The 21,239-nt window shown below is 40.1% G+C and overlaps 1 protein-coding gene across 2 annotated transcripts in view; it reads right to left on the bottom strand.

Annotated features, from left to right (window-relative positions):
* Positions 1-9,721: 9,721 nt before the first annotated feature.
* The window catches only part of TMEM87B (transmembrane protein 87B), a 51,554-nt gene continuing 40,036 nt past the window's right edge, over positions 9,722-21,239 (bottom strand). Inside the window, exons 17-20 of one of the 2 annotated variants that reach the window (XM_060169283.1) lie at positions 20,055-20,107; positions 14,806-14,836; positions 13,575-13,666; positions 9,722-11,849 (exon numbers count right to left, since the gene is read on the bottom strand). In XM_060169283.1, coding sequence (XP_060025266.1) covers positions 13,607-13,666; positions 14,806-14,836; positions 20,055-20,107 — 144 coding nt within the window. In that variant the 3' untranslated portion in view covers positions 9,722-11,849; positions 13,575-13,606. Of the gene's footprint in view, positions 13,667-14,805; positions 14,837-20,054; positions 20,108-21,239 lie in introns of both variants that reach the window. The other variant, XM_060169282.1, reaches the window with a different exon arrangement.

Raw genomic sequence — 21,239 nt, 5'->3', positions numbered from 1 at the left:
AAATTAATGCTATTTGCAGCAACATGGATGGACCTAGAGATTATCATACTAAGTGACGTGAGTCAGAAGGAGAAAGACAAATACCATATAGTATCACTTATATGTGGAATCTAAAACGTGACGTAAATGAACTTATTTACAAAACAGAAACACGGGCTTCCCTGGTGGCGCAGTGGTTGAGAGTCTGCCTGCCGATGCAGGGGACACGGGTTCGTGCCCCGATCCAGGAAGATCCCACATGCCGTGGAGCGGCTGGGCCCGTGAGCCACAGCCGCTGAGCCTGCGCGTCCAGCGCCTGTGCTCTGCAACGGGAGAGGCCACAACAGTGAGAGGCCCGCGTACCGCAAAAAAAAACCCCAAAACCAGAAACAGAGTCATAGACATGGAGAACAGACTTGTGGTTGCCAAGGGGGAGGGATGGATTGGGATTTTGCCATTAGCAGATGCAACTATTATATAGAGAACGGATAAAGAAGGTCCTACTGTATAGCCCAACATCCTGTGATAAACCATAATGAAAAAGAATATATATATAAAACTGAATCACTTTGCTGTACAGCAGAAATTAACACAACATTGTAAATCAAGTATACTTCAATAAAATAAACTAAAAAAAAGAAAGAAAGAAAGAGAGAAGGCAGAGGGGGCTTGCTCCCTCAATGATTTCTTTGAGACATGCCAGTCCTTGGGCCTCTTACTTCCAGATGTCTTGTTTGCTAAGAAACGTAAATCCCTGTTTGGTTAAGCCACTGATAGTTGGATTTCTGTTTCATGCAGTGGAACCCAAATCTATGAGTCCATTGGGTTATAAATATATAAATGATTAAATAAATAAAAGGGGGGGACAACAACTCTTCCTTACAGAAAAATTACAATCAGTAAAAGTAGAAAAAATGTAAAAAATAGAAAAGTCACCTTTAGAACACTACAGTAATAATTGCTGCAGGTAAGACCCACTGATGAATGCTAAAATTAGTGGGTAAATATTTAAGCAGAAACAGGAGTTTGGCATAGCTTCAAAGTATCTCCCCCCAAATATTTACAAATATTAGAAAGGGAAAAATGTAAATTTACAGTGGATCAATGGGGCATATCAACATCAATATCATGTACCCTCTGATCTGAGGCACAGAGAAAGGTACGTCACTTCTGGGACACGCTAACCCAAAATGCATAGCATCAATCCAATCATGAGAAAAAAATGAGATAAACCCCAATTGAGAGACATACTGCAAAATACCTAACTGGTATTATCAGGCAATGAAAGATCTGGAAGACAAGGAACTGCCCCAGATAAGAGATGCCTAAGAAGACGTAGTAAACGCAGTGTGGGATCCTGGAGTGGGTTCCAGAACGGAATATGGACATGAGTGGAAAAACGGATGAAATACGCATAAATGCTGTGCTTTAGCTAAAGGTATCGTAGCAAGGTTTCATTCACAGCTTTGACAAGTGTTCTGTGGTTATATGCTAACAAAGGGGGAGGCTGGATGAAAGGAGTAAGGGAACTGGACTAATTCTGCAACTTCTCTGTAAATCTAAAATTACCTCAAAAAGGTAAAGAAGCATGTCTGTATGTTATAAAATTTGATTTTTAAATTTCATCTTATATCAATTATGGTAAATGAGAATATTCAAGAACTTTTCCCGTTTTATCTAATTTTTCAAATTTATTAGCATAAATTATTGGTATTATTCCCTTTTTATCTTTTAAAAATCTGTTGGATATGTAGTGATAGCCCCTCTTTTATTCCTGATATTGGTAATCAGGGCTCTCTCTTTTCTTTCTTTTTTTAAAATAAATTTATTTATTTTATTTATTTATTTTTTGGCTGCATTGGGTCTTCATTGCTGCATGCGGGCTTTCTCTAGTTGTGGCGAGCGGGGGCTACTCATTTCGGTGCATGGGCTTCTCATTGCGGTGGCTTCTCTTGTTGCAGAGCACGGGCTCTAGGCACACGGGCTCAGTAGTTGTGGCTTGCGGGCTCTAGAGCTCAGGCTCAGTAGTTGTGGCGCACGGGCCTAGTTGTTCCACGGCATGTAGGATCTTCCTGGACCAGGGCTCGAACCCGTGTCCCCTGCATTGGCAGGTGGACTCCCAACCACTGTGCCACCAGGGAAGCCCATCGACCTGTTTTCTCTTTTTTTTTTTTACTAGTATAGGTAGACATTCATTGATTTTGTTTATCTTTTCAAAGAACAAACTTTTAGCTTTGTTAACTTTGTTTGTTTAAATTTCATGGGTTTTGGATTTTTTAAAAAATTGAAGTATAGGGGACTTCCCTGGCAGCGCAGTGGATAAGACTCCACGGTCCCAATGCAGGGTGCCCAGGTTCAATCCCTGGTCAGGGAACTAGATCCCACACACATGCCGCAACTAAGAGTTCACATGCCACAACTAAGGAGCCTGCCTGCCGCAACTAAGACCCAGCGCAACCAAAAAACAAAAAAATCTTTAAAAAAAAGTTTGAAATACGGCTGATTTACAATATTAGTTTCAGGTGTACAACATAGTGATTCATTATTTTTACAGATTATATTCCAGTTTAAGTTATTATAAAATGACTATATTTCTCTGTGATGTACACTATATCCTTGTGTTGCTTATTTGTTTTATAATTAAGAGTTTGTATCTCTTAATCCCCTACCTCTATCTTGCCCTTGTCTCCTTCCCTCTCCCCACTGATAACCACTTGTTTGTTCTCTATAACTGTGAGTCCATTTTTGTTTTGTTATATTCTTTCATTTGTTTTATTTTTTGGATTCCACCTGTGAGTGACAACAGAGCATTTCTCTTTCTTTGACTTGATATTACACTAAACATAATACCTTCTAGGTCCATCCATGTTGTTGCAAATGGCAGAATTTCATTTTTTATGGCCGAGTAGTATTCCATTGTATACATGTACCACATCTTCTTTATCCATTCATCTGTTGATGGACACTTAGGTTGCTTCTGTATCTTGGTTATTGTAAATAATGCTATGAACATTGGAGTGCATGTATCTTTTTGAATTATTGTTTTCATTTTCTTCCAATATATATCCAGGAATGGAAGAGCTGGATAATATGGCAGTTCTATTTTTAGCTCTTTGAGGAGCCTCAGTACTATTTTCCATAGTGGCTGCACCAATTTACATTCCCAGCAACAGTGCACTAGGGTTCCCTTTTCTTCACATCCTTACCAACATTTTTTATTTGTGGTATTTTTGATGATAGCCACTCTGACAGGTTATCATTCTGACAATGATATCTCATTGTGGTTTTGATTTGCATTTCTCTGATGATTAGTGATGTTGAGCATCTTTTCATGTGCCTGTTGGCCATCTGCATGTCTTCTTTGGAAAAGTGTCTGTTCTGGTCTTCTGCCCATTTTTTACTCAGGTTTTTTTTTCTTTTTTCTTTTGATATTGAGATGTATGAGCTGTTAATATATCCCGGATACAAACCCCTTATTGGTCATATCATTTGCAAATATTTTCTCCCATTCAGTAGGTTGTCTTTTCGTTTTGTTGATGGTTTCCTTTGCTGTGCAAAAGCTTTTAAGTTTAATTAGGTCCCATTTGTTTATTTTTGCCTTTTTTTTTTTTTGCCTTCCGAGACAGATCCAAAAAATATATTGCTACTATTTATGCCAAAGAATGTTCTGCCTGTGTTCTCTTCTAGGAGTTTTATGGTTTCAGGTCTTAACTTAGGTCTTTAATCCATTCTGCCCCCCTGCAGTATTGGGAAAGTAGACCCTTAATTGTGAAGGCTACTGCTGAGCTGTATGGTAGTAGGACAAATCAGAACACCACCAAGCTTGATATTCTTACTGAAATTCAGGAATTTTTATTGAATAAATGCTCCCTAGGTTGCTGCAAGACTGGTCAATTTCCAAAGTTCAAAAAAGGTTAATTCTGAAAGTTTTCATGAGGATTTCCATTGTTTATATGATACATTTTCAGAGGTCCTTAGTCCCCATTTTCTCTGATGTCACCCCACATTATGTTTTCAAGCAGTCAGTTGACATGGTTGGACTCTAGCCAAACTTTGTCTCTTATGTTAGCAGAAATCTTAGTTTCATTTTTTTAGCCTTAGATGGGTGCATGGAGTCTGTACCACCATACATGCATAGTTGAGGGAAAGCCAGTGATTTGGGAGGTTTATACACAGAATATGGTTCTTACTTTCTTTGGTTCTCTCTTTCAGTAATTCTTTCACTTTCCAGCTGTTGTGGTTCTTCTAATTTCTGTCTTCCAGCTCAAGTAAAATTCAGGTTTTATATCTGGGTTTAATCTCCACTCGGCACAAACTGTGGCCTGCCCTGAGTGTAAAAGCCATAAAAATGGGAAATGCACCCAGTACAATTCCCTTCATCCAAGTGTTGAGTACCTTCCAGTGTCTCCCAGTTTCTGTCTCTCTCCGATGTCTTCAAAGTAGCTGTTATTTAAATTTTATCTAGAGTTGTTGTCTGCGGGTAAGGTTGGTTCAACAGAAGGTAATTCTCCATTATCAGAACTTGAAATCCACAAATACATTTTATAATAATAAATCCATTATTTAAAAAGCAATTTCTTAGTGAAAAGGCCAGCTTGTTCATTCCCCGCTTAATTTTCTTTTTTTAAAAAAGAAAGGGGACTTCCCTGGCAGTCCCGTGCGGCAGAAGTCTCTGCGCTTCCACTGTAAGGGGTGCGGGTTTGATCCGTGGTCAGGGAACAAAGATCTTGCATGCCATGCAGTACGGCCAAAAAAATAAAAATAAAAAATAAATTGAAAAAACATAAAAAGGAAGATAACATTTAGAATAGAATATTTTATTATCAGTATGTTCAGTAGCATTAAAAATAAAATAGACACTGTCTTTAACTCTCTGGAGTCTACTATGCCTCAAGGAAATGTCCACTTATGAAATTAAGAACCAGAGAATCAGAATTATGACTCTTTATGTAGAGACAAGAATGTGGTGGCTAGAGTGAAAGACAGCACAGTACTATAAAATGACGTAGCTAAGGGATAACCAAATCATAGAAAGTACATTTCAAGCTTTGATGTGCAGTTCGACCTGCCTGTGGCACCTCCCTCCCTCTGACCCTGAGGATCCAGAGTTGAGAAGAGCAATCTGGGAGACAGGCTCCCACTCTGGCCTGAGAGACCTGGGGCCAAGGAAGCTTTCCTGGTTCCTTATTTTCTCATCTGTATAATGAGCTCAGAGGTCCCTTGGAGCTTTCAAGTTCTAATTCTGAGAGAGACTGGAAATATACCTAAAGGAAAAGTTTTTTTTTTAATTTATTTTTGGCTGCGTTGGGTCTTCGTTGCTGCACTTGGGCTTTTCTCTAGTTGCTGCGAGCTGGGGCCACTCTTCATTGCCGAGCACGGGCTTCTCATTGCGGTGGCTTCTCTTGTTGCGGAGCATGGGCTCTAGGCGCGTGGCCTCAGTAGTTGTGGCTCACGGGCTCTAGAGCGCAGGCTCAGTAGTTGTGGTGCTCGGGCTTAGTTGCTCCGCGGCATGTGGGATCTTCCCGGACCAGGGCTCGAACCTGTGCCCCCTGCATTGACAGGCGGATTCTTAACCACTGCGCCACCAGGGAGACCTGAAAAGTTTACCTGAAAAGTCTTTTTTTTTTTTTACCGGGATGCTGGTACTCTGTTTACATTTAAAATTTTTTTTAAAATTTTATCCCTAAATTGGCATTTGGTAAGTAAAAGTAAATGAATAAAAATTTTGAAGGCAAGAATTAGAGGCCAAAAATAGAGATTAGCCTTCTTCAGAGACATTACTTTGGCACCATCTGCTGGATAGTGTTTAAAAGCATTCCTGTACATAAACTTGCCTGGAGCTTCTTATTTCCCAAATGATTTAAAGGAAATACTGTCAAAATTATTTACATCCGAATTCAGTACCATACCAGCTTATGTTAGTAGGAATTTAGCTGTCAATCCACTATCACTGAAGGGGCACAGGACATACCTTGGGTAACTTCATATTTTTTAAAATTGAGTTGCTGATTCTTTTATTCAGTATTAATGTATGTCCACCATGTGCCAAAAAGTGGTGTCACATGATTTTGGCAGAGACGACTGTTGCTCATGGAATACCACAACTCTTCCATATTTCCCAGGGGTGCACTCTTCCCTTGAAGGTCAGGTGAAAGGGAAATGCGCCCTTGTGCTTTGGAGCACCAAAACTTCCGTGTGCTTCCTTCATCCCACATTTCTCTGCCAGAGAGACTCAGAACCTGTATTAGTTTTCTATGGCTGCTGTAACAAGTTATCACAAACTGGTGTCAGAAACAATTCAAACTTATTATCTTACAGTTCTGGAGGTCAGAAGTCCAATATGAGTCTCCCTGAGCCAAAATTAAGGCGTGAGCAGGGCTGAGCTCCTTCTGGAGGTCCCAGGGAAGAATCTGTTTCCTTGAGTTTTCCAGCTCCTCGAGGACACCTGCATCCCTTAGCTCATGGCCCCTTCCTCCATCTTCAAAGCCAGCCATGGTGGCTCAAGGGCTTTTCATAACGCATCTCTCTGACTCATGTCCTGTAGTCACATCTCTGAGTCAGTTGGGAAACAATCTTTTTTTTTTTTAATTGGAGTATAATTGATTTACAATGTCGTGTTAGTTTCTGCTGTACAATGAAGTGAATCAGCTATATGTATACCTATATCCCCTCCCTTTTGGACCTCCCTCCCACCCATCTAGGTTGTCACAGAGCACCGAGCTAAGCTTCCTGTGCTTTATAGCATGTTCCCACTAGCTAGATATTTTATGCATGGTACATATATACAATGGAATATTACTCAGCCATAGAAAGGAATGCAATTGGGTCATTTGTAGAGATGTGGATGGACCTAGAGTCTGTCATACAGAGTGAAGTAAGCCAGAAAGAGAAAAACAAATATCGTATATTAACACATATGTGGAACCTAGAAAAATGGTACAGATGAACCTATTTGCAGGGCAGGAATAGAAAGGGACACATAGAGAACGGATATGTGGACACAGGGAAGGGAGGGGAAGGTGGGGCGAACTGGGAGATTAGGATTGACATATATACACTACCATGGGTAACTTCATTTTAATGCACGTAAAGAAACCTTAGAATGTGTTTGAATTTCGTATGGAGTTTGTTTCAACTGAGTCTCAGTAGCATCTACCACAATCACTGTTGCTTTTTTTTTTAACTGTTGCATTTTTTTTTATACTAACCTTATCTGTCTTGGGAAGGCCTGTACACCAGACACTTTATTTTATTTTATTTATTTATTTTTGGCTGCGTTGGGACTTTGTTGCTGCACATGGGCTTTCTCTAGTTGTGGTGAGCGGGGCTACTCTTCGTGCATGGGCTTCTCACTGTGGTGGCTTCTCTTGTTGTGGAGCACAGGCTGTAGGCACACGGGCTTCAGTAGTTGTGGCACATGGGCTCAGTAGCTGTGGCGCACGGGCTTAGTTGCTCCGTGGCATGTGGGAATCTTCCCGGACCAGGGCTCGAACCTGCGTCCCCTGCATTGGCAGGCGGATTCTTAACCACTGCACTACAAGGGAAGTCCGCACCAGGCACTTTAGATACAATATCTTAATCCTCTAACAAGCAATCACATGTTTGTGAAATGAAATTTCCCTTCTCCCCAGGACTTTGAGGACAACCCTTCAAGGACACTTCTCACCCATAGCTGGTATTGTACCAGTTTTGTCACTTGTCAGGAGGGTGACCTTGGGTAAGTTATTTAACCGCCCTGTCTCAGTTTCTTATCTATAAAGTGGCTATACCTCCCTCATTGTCTACTATGAGACCACAATGGTTAGCAAAGCCTGGCACTCTCCAGCACTCCCAACACTCCCTGAACTGTCATCACGGTCATGACAACAGACCCTACTTTTCCTCTGGGACTACCCATCCTGCCCACCCCCCAAGGCTGGGAGAATTCCCATGAAGAAAATTCTCCATGTCCCATCTACCTGGGGCCAGATGGGTTTTACTGATTAATGGACTCAGCTGTGATCTGAGAACACATTTGTTTCTAAAGTTTCTGATATCATACAGCCTAGTTATGGCCCTTTAACATGTTTATTTCTCAATATGTTGACCTTAGAAAATTGGAAGAACATAGGTTTGGAAGTCTCCCCTAGGCCAGTGACCCCAAATAACCTGTGGCAGAAGCCTTGGTTGTCCACCAAAATCCTTACTCTCCTTTCACAGTTAGAATAGCAGGCAGGGATACGGCCCGTGCCATTTCCCAGTCCAGCTGGCAGTTCGGTGTGGCCACGTGACTGAGTTTTGCTAATGGAATAGGCTAAGAAGTGATGGGCACCACTTCCAGGTCTAGCCCTGCAAAATCCCCAGGCTGGAGCAACTCTCCCCTTCTGCTGGCTGGATGCAGATGACAGGCCCCAGGAGACGTGGGCCCACAGGATGAAAATAAACCTTGGGCCCCTGAGGGACATGTGATTGCTTGTTAGAGGATTAAGATACCGTATCTAAAGTGCCTGGAACAGACTTCCCTGGTGGCGCAGTGGTTAAGAATCCGCCTGCCAATGCAGGGGGCACAGGTTCGAGCCCTGGTCCGGGAAGATCCCACATGCCCTGCTCACCGCTACACCTATCCTAGCACAGTTACAAGGTCAAGAAATAAACTTCTTTGTCTTAATCTACTGAAATATGATTGAATTATTATTTATTATTAATTACAGCCTAGCTGAACCTGAACATTCATCCTGAGTGCCACTGTGATGTGTTTTCACTCAGTCCTTTCCCTACTTTGTGTTTACATAGATGAGTTCACATATGTGACTTTGTATTATATTTCTTACAAGTACGTTTCTACGTTATCATATATTCTTCATAATTTAATGGTTGCAGAGTATTCCATAAAGTAGCTGGTAAACCATAATTCACTTAACCATTCTACTGTTGATATTTAGTTTGCTTCTTGTTTTTTCTCTACTTTAAATATGCTATAATAAACATTTTTGTGCAGAAGCCTGATTCTATATTTTGAATCATTTTTAAAAACGTCACCAGAACTGGTATTATTCAAAGGTTATGAACTGGTATTATTCAAAGGTTATGAAAAGGTTGAACTTCTTTTCACAAAGACTGAACTAGTTACACTACCATCACTAATGATGTGCTCATTCCATCAGACATTAAAAGCAAAGTAGTTTTACAAATACTTAAGAGCATAAACATATCAACTTGATTTTTTAAAATTTCCCCTTTTATTTTGCATTTCTTTGATCACTACTGAGATTGAACACTTCTTCATGTTTGTTAATTAGTGGTACCTCGTCTTTCGAGAATTTTGTTTATGTCCTGCCATCTACTGGAGTCTACATTTCCTGTAGATTTAAGTAATCTTAGCACTCATAAATCCTATCAAGAATGGATGATACTTCCCTGGTGGCGCAGTGGTTAAGAATCCACCTGCCAATGCAGGGGACACGGGTTCGAGCCCCGGTCCGGGAAGATCCCACATGCCGTGGAGCAACTAAGCCCGTACGCCACAACTACTGAGCCTGTGCTCTAGAGCCCGCGAGCCACAACTATTGAGCCCATGCGCTACAACTACTGAAGCCCGCGCACCTAGAGCCCATGCTCCGCAATGAGAGAAGCCGCCGCAATGAGAAGCCTGTGCATCGCAACAAAGAGTAGCCCCCGCTCACCGCAACTAGAGAAAGCCTGTGCGCAGCAACGAAAACCCAACACTGCCAAAAATAAAAAAAAAAAGAATGATCATCCAAAATTTCAGAAAGCATTTTATTGTCAGAACAAATATTAAGGCACAAAAATACATCAGTTTTTTCAAACAAAAATCTTTGAAATAGTTTTGTCCTACATTCAGAGCAGCTTCTTCCAAATAATACAATAATTTAACCTTTTAAATAAAAATATATAACTTCTTAAGCCCCTTTCTTCCCAAATACATGTTTTCCTAGTTCTAAAGAAGTTTCTTATTGAGCTCCTGTGTTATAATGTACATTTCCTTAAATCTAGTTTTGTCACTTATATACATTCGCTATGTAATTTAGTACTTTAACCAACATGTTAAACTTCTTTCTTATAAGGCATGGTGTTTTGTATTGCTTATAACATGCTGTTGATCATACAAAGACACAAGTACCAAAACTAGGGACTTATAAATCTAGCATAATACGTCTCATAAACCAGTCCTGTACGGCCTAGTGCAATAGACTCAAATCCCTTTTGAAAAAAGGATATAAAAATCGTTTTATACTTTCATGTACATGTATATCTTTTATACTTTCAGTCTTCACATTACAGTAGTGCAAATATAATATACTGCCGTAGAGGGGGAAAGTCAGTACTCTCTGCAGGATATGTGAAAGATTTTAAATATTATTTTCTTTACAGGAAAAGTAAAAAGTATGGGAGCATAATCTCTTGGGCTTAAAAAATTCACATATTCATCTATTTTTCCTTATTTTTTGAAATAAACTAACTTAAAGCTCCACTAAAGCAGATACTAATACTAATCTAACTCAAATCATGAAAATTCCCTTTTAAGCAGATTTCTTACTTCACATAAACCTAACATGAACTGCATAATAAAAACACTTAAGCATTTTGCCTAGGAACACATAAAACCGGACTCTTATTCTCAGATCCCTGCATTAACAGGGAAACCCATCCTGATGGCATCCTAAGAATAAAATGATGTGACAGCCTCAAAGAGCCTGATGCCCAGTTTCTGGAAACTTTGTGCAGAAGCGGGGATGACGAGCTGTACAGTGGCTCTGAGTGTGACTTCTCCCTGGGGTCCTTCATCAGAACTATGGCTACAGCCCCAGGGAGCCCCTCCTGTGCACACGAGGGGGCCGAGGAGGCCCTCTGTAGGAACACTCGCTTCAGCTCACGAGTCACCAACGAACACAACTGCCACTGAAGGTGCCAGACACAGTATACGCCCCTTGAAAAACATTTCTGATGAGGTTATCAGGAGAAAATACTGCTTTCTGTGATTTGGAGAAAAGTCTGCATTTCGCTGTGCACCTGAGCCATACCGGCAGCATCATTTTTCTTGCCAGCTGCAGACAGAAGTGTTTTTATAAACACTATCAAGGTTATGTGAGAAGCATTTTCCCTTATTACTACACAGTTACCATCAACTCTCCACTCGCACTCCACAACATCTGCAGCTGGAAACCCAGGATTCTACATTTCAAAATTCAACTACAGCCCTATGAGTTGGGGATCAACCTGCTTCAAAATCTGGGGACTGGTATTAGACACAAATGTTAGGAACAAGAAGGCACTGGTCAGCTCTGAAACAACTGGGCTGAGGGTAAAATACACCAAAACCAGAATGGACATAAATGCTGGGAAAGATGGTAGGTGGGAGCCCATTATTGTGGCAGAAACGGAAATAAGGAAGGGAACCCACACTGTTAGATGTTCTTTTCTTGGGAAGGATGTCCCAAACCTTTCTCAGTACAACACAGTCAATAGTTACTACTGCAAATAAATTTGAAAGTATCTTTCAAGAGGCATTACTACTAGAAAGTTTTTTTTTTTTTTTTTTAAAGAAGATGTTGCAGGTAGGAGTTTATTAATTTATTTATTTATTTTTGCTGTGTTGCGTCTTCGTTTCTGTGCGAGGGCTTTCTCTAGTTGTGTCAAGCGGGGGCCACTCTTCATCGCGGTGCGCAGGCCTCTCACTATCGCGGCCTCTCTTGTTGCGGAGCACAGGCTCCAGACGCGCAGGCTCAGTAGTTGTGGCTCACGGGCCTAGTTGCTCCGTGGCACATGCGATCCTCCTGGACCAGGGCTCGAACCCATGTCACCTGCATTAGCAGGCAGACTCTCAACCACTGCGTCACCAGGGAAGCCCTAGAAAGCTTTTTTACTAACTCCTATGAAATGAGAAAATGAGAAGGCAATTCATAACGCAGGCTTTTGAAAGAAATCATTTTGTTTTGTGGCTTCACAATGAAAAAAATCAATGAAAGGTTATGATTTAAGTGCTTGTACTGGTTAAGAATTTAAGGCTTAATCAAAAACTCTGGTGGCTTCCCTGGTGGCACAGTGGTTGGGAGTCCGCCTGCTGATGCAGGGGACGCGGGTTCGCGCCCCGGTCCGGGAGGATCCCACATGCCGCGGAGCGGCTGGGCCGTGAGCCATGGCCATTGGGCCTGCGCGTCCGGAGCCTGTGCTCCGCGGTGGGAGGGGCCGTGTACCGCAAAAAAAACCTCTGAAGTCATCCTCAACTCACAAGGTTAGAACTCCTTCAAAGAAAGACATACAGGATTCTAACTTTAATTCCTATTCTAAATGTTCACTAGGCTGTATCTTTGGTCAGGAGAGCAGCAAAACATTCACCATTTTCATCATACTATATTCAACTGCTTTTCAAGTTTAGAACGTTCTGCATTAAAAAAAATTTTTTTTTAATTTCAAATTACACATTACATATATAATGTAACAAAATAATGTATAAAACATGGTTTAAGGTTAAAAAATTAGTTACAAGATTAATAGTGATGTACTATGCAGTTAAATATATAGTTTTTTATGAAACCAAATATGCTAGGATTACATAGAAGGTTCTTGTTTCCTCAAGGTTCACTGGTATGAGCCTCCCAGCTCGCCAGGGAGGAAGTGCTCTGGTGGAGCCATGTGGCCAGGGGACCCCACCTGCCCCAGGCATTCAGCAGCAGCACACAGATATCTGGCCTGAGGGAGGGGACAGCGGCAGAGCAGATCTTTGGAAGTAACCTGTCTCCATGTACTGTGCTCCCCTGAGCTCAGATAGAAAAGACCAATGCTATGATTTGATGTGTGTGGTGATAATTACACACAAGGGCTTTGTGCAGATGTGCATACACACACACACACAGAGCAAACCTAACCATATAAACATCCTTATGTTCCAACGTTAAGCAAGTTCTACTTCTTATCAAATTGCTTCAGCATGAAAATCAAAGAGAATTATTATTGCATCTAGTAACTATAAACCCAAGAGGTGGAGACACTGCTTTACCTCAGAAGAATCACATTACCTGAATCAAACAAAGGTCAGTGGAAGAACAGTAGGAGTGTTGATGTAAAAAAGGTGTCTTAGGGCTTCCCTGGTGGCGCAGCGGTTGAGAGTCCGCTTGCCGATGCAGGGGACACGGGTCTGTGCCCCGGTCCGGGAAGATCCCACATGCCACGGAGCAGCTAGGCCCGTGAGCCATGACCGCTGAGCCTGCGCATCCGGAGCCTGTGCTCCGCAACGGGAGAGGCCACAGCGGTGAGAGGCCCGCGTACCGCAAAAAAAAAAAAAAAAAAAAGGTGTTTTAAATTGTCATATTTTCCAGGAAATAAAAAAGAGAACCCAAACCCACACGCCTGCCACCCATCAGCTAAGGGCATTTGGGCACCTATCTTTATTATAATACTTCTCTCAGGTCATTGCCAAGTCTAGGCAATTTAATGGACATTAAACTGGATTCAAGAGTCAGCTTAATAAGGGTTGCAGAACCCTCCCACCATCTGAATTCTTAGTTTTAGTACATAGATTTCCAAGATCATGCAATAAAAACTTATTGTACTGTATCAAAACAGAGTTCTCTTTTAGTCTTGAGGAAGTCCTTCACTGTTATGTAAGCTTCATTTATGTGGGTTCCAATCACATTATTTTTTCTGAAGAGAACATTTTTTCTGCCATTTCAGATCTGGTCATAATTTCCTTTAAAAAAAAGGGAAGTTATTCATCAAAATGTTGATGCCCCTTCCAGGTCCTAACAGAATTCTCTACAGCGTCTCTACGAAGTAGTCACGATTTTGTGGGGTACACGCCACGATACACACAGAAATATTAGATATGGAAAATGAAAACCATATAATCCAGACTTCCAGTAATGGAGTGTAATCAATTATCTGTTAAGCTCAGAAAACTGTAACATTTCTAATTCAGAATCACCAGTGTGAGGCAGGGACAGAGCTAAAATGGATTTCTTAGGCATAGAGCTCATCCAGGGATTTGCCTGACTCTACTACTTTAGGTATTTTTTGAAATTACAAATCAGTTATTTATCAAATGAATACTACAAATGCCCTTTTAAAAGTAATTCCAGGGTATATCTTTGCATAGAGTTATAAATCCTGGAGTTCAATGGTTTTGTAGCAAGGTGCGTATACACGGCAGCCTCCTCAAAACTTCCCATCCCACTGTGGCCAAATGCCCGCGCTGATGCCAGTCTTCTCCCTGACCTTTCAATGAACAGAGCTGTAGCTTCTCTCATATTCTACGGCCACCACGTAAATTACTCCTTAGCTACCACTCACTTCCCGCTACTCTTCCTCTGGATAAACTGGTGGTCCCCACGTCCATCCTTTAATCCTTGCACTTCAGACGTCTTCCTGTCCTGGGCCACCCTGCAGTGTCCAGATGATCTATAACTAATTTTTTCCCCCCAAAAACCTTCCTAAATCCACATCGTCTATTCACATTTCCTACCTAGTAAATGTAACTCAGTTAGAAACTTTATTTAATACCCCAGGAAAATATCTACAAACATAAGAGATTGATTTAGACAAACCGCCACCTTGAAGTCTTCTAAACTCTTACATCTTAAGATGTTAGAAAATCATAGACTCAGAACCTCATAGAAGGATTCTTCCCTCCTTTCACACCAATAAGCATTTATCTTGCTCCTGTTTTAAATGAGGATCCAGTTCCTTAAAACTTTACCCACAACTCAACGCAGTCTTTCAATCCGCTCAATTTGTAATCATTTGCAAAAGTAACTTTCAGAGCTTCTTTTGAAATACATTTCTACCTTGTGAAAATAACAGCTCCAAGACATAAGCAAAAATATATTTTACCTCATCTGAATCCACTAATACTGGAAGAACTCTGAAATAAAAGAAAAAAAAAAGTTGACAATGTTATTAAAAAGCAGTGTATCTACAAGGCTGAATATAAGCATATCCTGTGATCCACCAAGTCTCACTCCTGGAAGACAAGTCAACAGAAGTGATACCTAGTGTTGCCAACAGACACGGAGAAGAATATTCATAGCAGTGTTGTTCTTAACAGGCCCCAAATAGGTAAACTGGAATACTATACAGCCCCCCAAAGAGGTATAAACTATTGAGGGATCAAATTTTAAAAACTGACACAAGTAATCTACAGTTACAGACATCAGCACAGCAGTAGCTTTGGGGTCGATTTGGGAGGAAAACAAGAAGATGGTTTTTAGGGTATTAGTGATGTTCCAGGTTTTTGTTGTTTTTTTTTTTTTTTGCCGTATGCGGGCCTCTCACTGTCGTGGCCTCTCCCGTTGCGGAGCACAGGCTCCGGACGCGCAGGCTCAGTGGCCACGGCTCATGGACCCAGCCGCTCCGCGGCATGTGGGATCCTCCCAGACTGGGGCACGAACCCGTGTCCCCTGCATCGGCAGGCGGACTCTCAACCACTGCGCCACCAGGGAAGCCCATGTTCCAGTTTTTGATCTGGGTATCTGGGTGCGGGTTACATGAGTATGCTTATATTAAAAATTTACTGAGCTATATACTTATTTAGAATTTGTGCACTTTCCAGAATGGGTGCTATACTTCAAAACTTTCAGTTAAAAAATTAGCTGATATATGAAAATAATTATAACTTCAAAATGGAAACAACAACAAAAATCAGCAATTCTAGAGGCTAGTATGCTGGAAGAACATCAAGGACTAAACCATGATGAATGAATAATTCCAAACACAGTGGGCATCCAATTATATCTTTGTTTTTTAAGCCCCTGGTTATTTGTTACTTTGAATAGTTGGACAAATACCTTGACTAGTGATGTGCTATCTAATTTGAAAACCCACATGTCATGTACTTTTGTGAGAACTTAAGAGGGATGAATAGGCTTGACTGTAGTAATCATTTCACTACGTACGTATATATCAAATTATCATGTTGTACATCTTAAATAAACACAAATTTAATTAAAAGATATACCTATTTTTAAAAAGATGGATGAGTAAACATATTATGAAAGGTGGTATTTATGGTATCAAGTATTTGTTTAATCCTATGTCATTGTTACCACTGACTGGACATAAACCAGTGAAGGATACTGAAGAGAGAAAAAGTTATGCAACAGAACCTTTGCTCGGGAAAGATTATACGGATAAAAAGACAAATGTAGAGCTTCGATGTGCAATGGAGCACTGAGAGGGAGAGCCTAAAGGGTCTGCATGCCAAGGTCACAACATGAAAGTCACATCAACGCACAGTCCAGAGGATGCTACTAAGAGTGCAGCCCATGGTGGAGACAGAAGAAAGAGAAGTCGGGGCCTCGCTAGATGTGAGGAAGGAGCCAACTTATATGGCTTGGAATAATATTAAGGGAAATCCAGGGATTTTTAGGGAAAGATGATCCAGAACCTTGGGAGCCCAGAAGACAGCCCATTGAGTGCTTAGCACCTCGTTTAGAGATAAACACTGCAATCTCCAAAATGGTTCCTTTTGTGAGGTAAATGACTATTTAAAACTTATTAAGATGGACTCAGCGCATTGAAGAGGAAGGAGAACTATGCTAAGCTGGTCTTTCTGGTTTATCAGAGACACAGAAAAGCCATAATGAATACCATACGAATATCACATAACACATTAGATCATATGGTTATTCATGATCTGTTTAAATTGTCCTATGACTTGCAAAAGTTTTGGTCCACTTCTATTGATGTATAAAGAAGTGTTTACCTGTACATGAAGTCCGGTTTCTAAACTTGCCACGCAAATTGCACATGAATTTTGGGTAGCGTTGTGCTAAACTTCTTGTGTTTAAAGTTTTCAGAATGGACACACAGGTTCCTAAGAACCTAAAATGCTGGAAGCTATCTTGGATTGTACAATTCTACTCATTTCACATAAATGGTTCATGAGAACATAAAAGAAGACATTTTGCTCTTTTATATTCCAGAGGAATTTTTGTAATCAGGCAGACATTCTACTTACAGAAAGAAATTGTAGAGAGTAATGAGTCTCTAAGACATAAGGAGAACTGCCCAGGAGCCTTATTGCTTTCCACCAAGAAGTGGTGGCATAGTATGAGGTTACTCTACTTAGGTGATTTCCTTCTAAAGTACTCAGTAGTGAATTTCCAAATCTGGAAGATAACGGTTGCCACCTAATCTGAATCTCTCCACACACCCTTGCTCAAAATTCCATGAAGTCCCTAAGGATTGCAAACAAAACCACACACAACTCACAGTCTTCCGCATAACCAGAACACAGCAAACCTGAAATTATATGTAAACAGAGAAATAAATGCCAATACCAACAAAGTCCCTGCTGTCACTGCAAGCTCATGGGTACTGAGAGTGGGGAAAGAGAGGTTTGAGAGACTCTGTGAAAAGTAGAGGGGAAGGAGAATTTAGACAAAGTATAGACAAACCTCTTCAAGAAAAATCAACACTAAGTTCCAAAATACTGACTGAAGGCCAGTGACTTGGTAGTTCACAGTATCTGCTACAGGGAAGGGGCTTAAATTGAGTGGAACCAAAAGTAGCAGTCTTGAACAATTATGGTTTTCAGGGGAGAATCAGATACATGGAAGAGTGGTACCCTCAGAGCTATGGCAGCACCATGAGTAAAAAGAAGGAAGTAAAAGGGGAAAATTAAAGATCTTGTAGAAATAAAAGAAAAATAAGACACCACCAACCTCCCTCTCTCCATAACTCCATCCCATCAACATTCTCCTTAAATAAAACTATAATTTATGCAACTGATGGAAGAAAGCACTCAGACTAGGAACTCTCACTACCAAATGCCTAGGAATAGGAAAAACAAACAAAACCAATTCCATATAATGGTGCAGGAAGAAAAAAAGAAGGAAAATGAAAATCAAAGTGTTTTACGGTAGAAGAAAACTACAGCTATAACACAACACTCCAAATTAGATGAAATAAGTTAAAAAGAATATTTGGTGATATTAAAAACTACAATAAGAAATTTTAAAACCAAGAGCAAAAATGGATAAAAACAAAAGAGGAAGAAATTCAAAGAGTCCATTAAACTCTGGAAAAAAAAAAAAGACAAAATCATCCCAGCAATGAAGAAAAAAATTACAAGGCACCCAAGGCAGAACAAATTTAAATAAAAATTTAATATGTGGCAAGAAAACTACTAAGAAAATGAAAATGATATAAAGAAAGAAGTAAAAAGAATTACACAGAAACTAGTAAAAAAAAAAAAGGAAGATAGCAGGTAAAGGTGGAAAGAAATCAGATGATTCCTCCCACAGAAACATTTATAAAACCTGGACAAAAATATTAAAAATAAGTAGTTAAAGGCACTGGAAAATGACCAAAGGGAGTGGGGATATGAATCCAAGTAGCTCAACAAATTCCAACAATACTCAAAAAGGAAACCACACCTAGGCACATCATACACACACTGTGGAAAGCCAAACGTAAAGAAAAAAATCTGAAAAGCGGCAAAAAAATGACACAGTACACACATGAGGACAATACAACTAAAAACTGACTTCTCTTCAAAACAATAGAAACCAGAAGATATTGGAGGGATGTGTTGGAAGAGCTCAAACAAAAGTCAATCAAGATTTTTATATCCAGCAAAACCATCCTTTGAACAGGAGGGCAAACAAATACACTTCACATAAATAAAATTGAAAGAATTAGTTTCTAGCAGACCCATACTGTAAGAAACACTAAAGAAAGACCTACAGGAGAAGGTGATAACTCAGATATACAGGAAGGAAAAAAGAAATCATAAAGGCATGTGAAGGATATTTATACACCTATTTTCCTTTTATGACTATTAAAAGAAAAAAAGTATAATAGTGTACTATTAGTTTCATAACGTAAAGGCAGTTCTTACCTCATATGAATCTGATATGTGTGAATTTCAGTTACCACAGTTTAATTAAACAACACCAGTCCCTCAACAAGATAGTTCAAATTTCAGTTACTCAAAAGCACAATGAGATACCACTTCACAGCCACTAAGAGATCTAAAATCAAAAAGGTGAACAATTACAAGTGCTGACAAGGATGTGGAGAAATCGGAACCCTCATACATTACTGATAGGATTATAAAATGGTTCGGCTCTGGGAAAACTGCTTGGCACTTCCTCAAGATGTTCAACATACAGTTACCGTACGATCTAGCAATTCCACTTCTAGGTATATACCCGAGAGAAAAGAAAAACCCAAGAGAAGGAGACAGTCCTGAAGGCAGCCAAAAACAAAACAGAACAAAACCCAGGTAACATATGAAGGAACAGAGAAGAAGTACAGCAGACTTCTTTCTAAAACTATGACAGCTGGAAAACATTCAAGTGACAATCTCTGAAGTGCTGAAAGAAAAAACAGTCAACTAGGAATTCTATAACCCGCAAAAACAGCTTCCCAAACAGCCAAAACAAAGACTTTTTCAGACAAATAAAACCTGACAGACTTATTACCAACGTACTTGCATGACCAGAAACATAAAAGAAATTCTTCAGGCAAATGTGACATCATACTAGACAGAAACTATCTAAAAAGGAAGTAGATGGGAGCAGAGAAAGGAACAAATAACGTGAAAACATCGTATTTGGCTATCCTGTTGTCTACCGTGGAAACAGCTATCTGGAATTTGTGTGTCATAAAGGACACTGATAAAGAAGAACCTGAATAGCTCCAAGTTCCCGGAGGGGCTTCCTCTGCACTCTCGTTTTCCTATGCTCATGTTTTTCCTCCAAAAGCTTCCCCACCGTACATGGTATCAATGGTTACATGTGTTTAAAAAAAAAAGTTTGAATTCTTCCATATTATAAAGTTAAAACAAAATGATTCTGATCCTGATAAACTTATATAAGAAAATGTTGGAGTTGGTTATAGGGCAGGAGTATTAATAGAGTTGTTGTACAGTGAAAAAGGAAGGAGAAAGACAGACCAAGGCAGGGCTGTGTTTTCTTTGCATTTCGATATGAAGTTAATCAGTCACATACTAGTGATAGGGGCCTATAAAAACATACAGAGGTGAGAGTTTTGAAAAGCACATAACAAAGCATGAAAATTATCCCTTTATACTACAGCCTAAATTTTAGATTCAAACTTTAGCAGAGGATATTTACACATCTGTGAATGAAGAGGGAATGTTTTCCTCCACCCACTTCAAATCTTCATCCTGTAGAAATAAATATTTACATATTAGCTTTTGCTTAATAATGCCTGAAAGCAGAATTTTTAAATAGAATGTATATATAATTTAAGCATTTAAATTCAAATGCATGACATTCTTTTAATTTCTACATAGCCTAAGAAGTTGACACTTATGCCACACGAAAATTATGCCAGTATTTTCTTAAACAGTCAAACAAACACTTGGATTTTTGTACTTCTCTGGTTTTGGTTAGATGCACAGGTGTTATTTTTCTGTCTTGAAAAACCACAGTAAAAATACAAAGAGTTGATTTATAAGATAGAAAACAGCATGAATATTGACTTGTATTAATTTCTTGCTTCCAGCATTCAGTATGCCTCCTAATCTGTTCACTTTATGAGTTTATAATTTTTCAGCAGAAAAAGGTGATAGCCTTACAAAAGCCTATTTATTTCAGTCACTTGTGTTTAGTGCTCATGTTTCTGTAGGAGAAAAGGAAAGGAGGTCAACTGGGGTATCTAAATTTTTTTTTCAACAGAAACTTGCTCACAGTTATCTCACTGGGAGTAAGAAAAATAAAAGGTATGTTGAATATTTTGGTTTATAATGTAAAATAAATCAAAATGGCTACATGGAATCCTCTGGTTCTAGCATTAATTATATCTTGCTTACTTACAGAGAGAGAGAAAGCAACTGAGCCAGTACTCATAGGCACCCCAATTCTCTGAGTGAACCTTGGGTAGAAATGAGTCAATCAAGGAGAGACAAGGTCCCCGAGTTCTGATCAAGAGCTGACTACACGGGACTTCCCTGGTGGCACAGTGGTTGAGAGTCCACCTGCCAATGCAGGGGACACGGGTTCGAGCCCTGGTCCAGGAAGATCCCACATGCCGCAGATCAACTAAGCCCGTGAGCCACAACTACAGAGCCTGTGCTCTAGGGCCCATGAGCCACAACTACTGAGCCCACGTGCCACAACTACTGAAGCCCGCAAGCCTAGAGTCCATGCTCTGCAACAAGAGAAGTCACTGCAATGAGAAGCCCGTGCACCACAATGAAGAGTAGCCCCCGCTCACCACAACTAGAGAAAGCCCGCGCGCAGCAACGAAGACCCAACGCAGCCCAAAATAATTAAATTAATTAAAAAATAAAATAA

Source organism: Lagenorhynchus albirostris, chromosome 13 (assembly GCF_949774975.1).
Source record: "Lagenorhynchus albirostris chromosome 13, mLagAlb1.1, whole genome shotgun sequence".
Classification (NCBI taxonomy): Eukaryota; Metazoa; Chordata; class Mammalia; order Artiodactyla; family Delphinidae; genus Lagenorhynchus; species Lagenorhynchus albirostris.
Note: the sequence above shows the minus strand (reverse complement) of the source record. Positions and strands in the feature narration are given on the sequence as shown.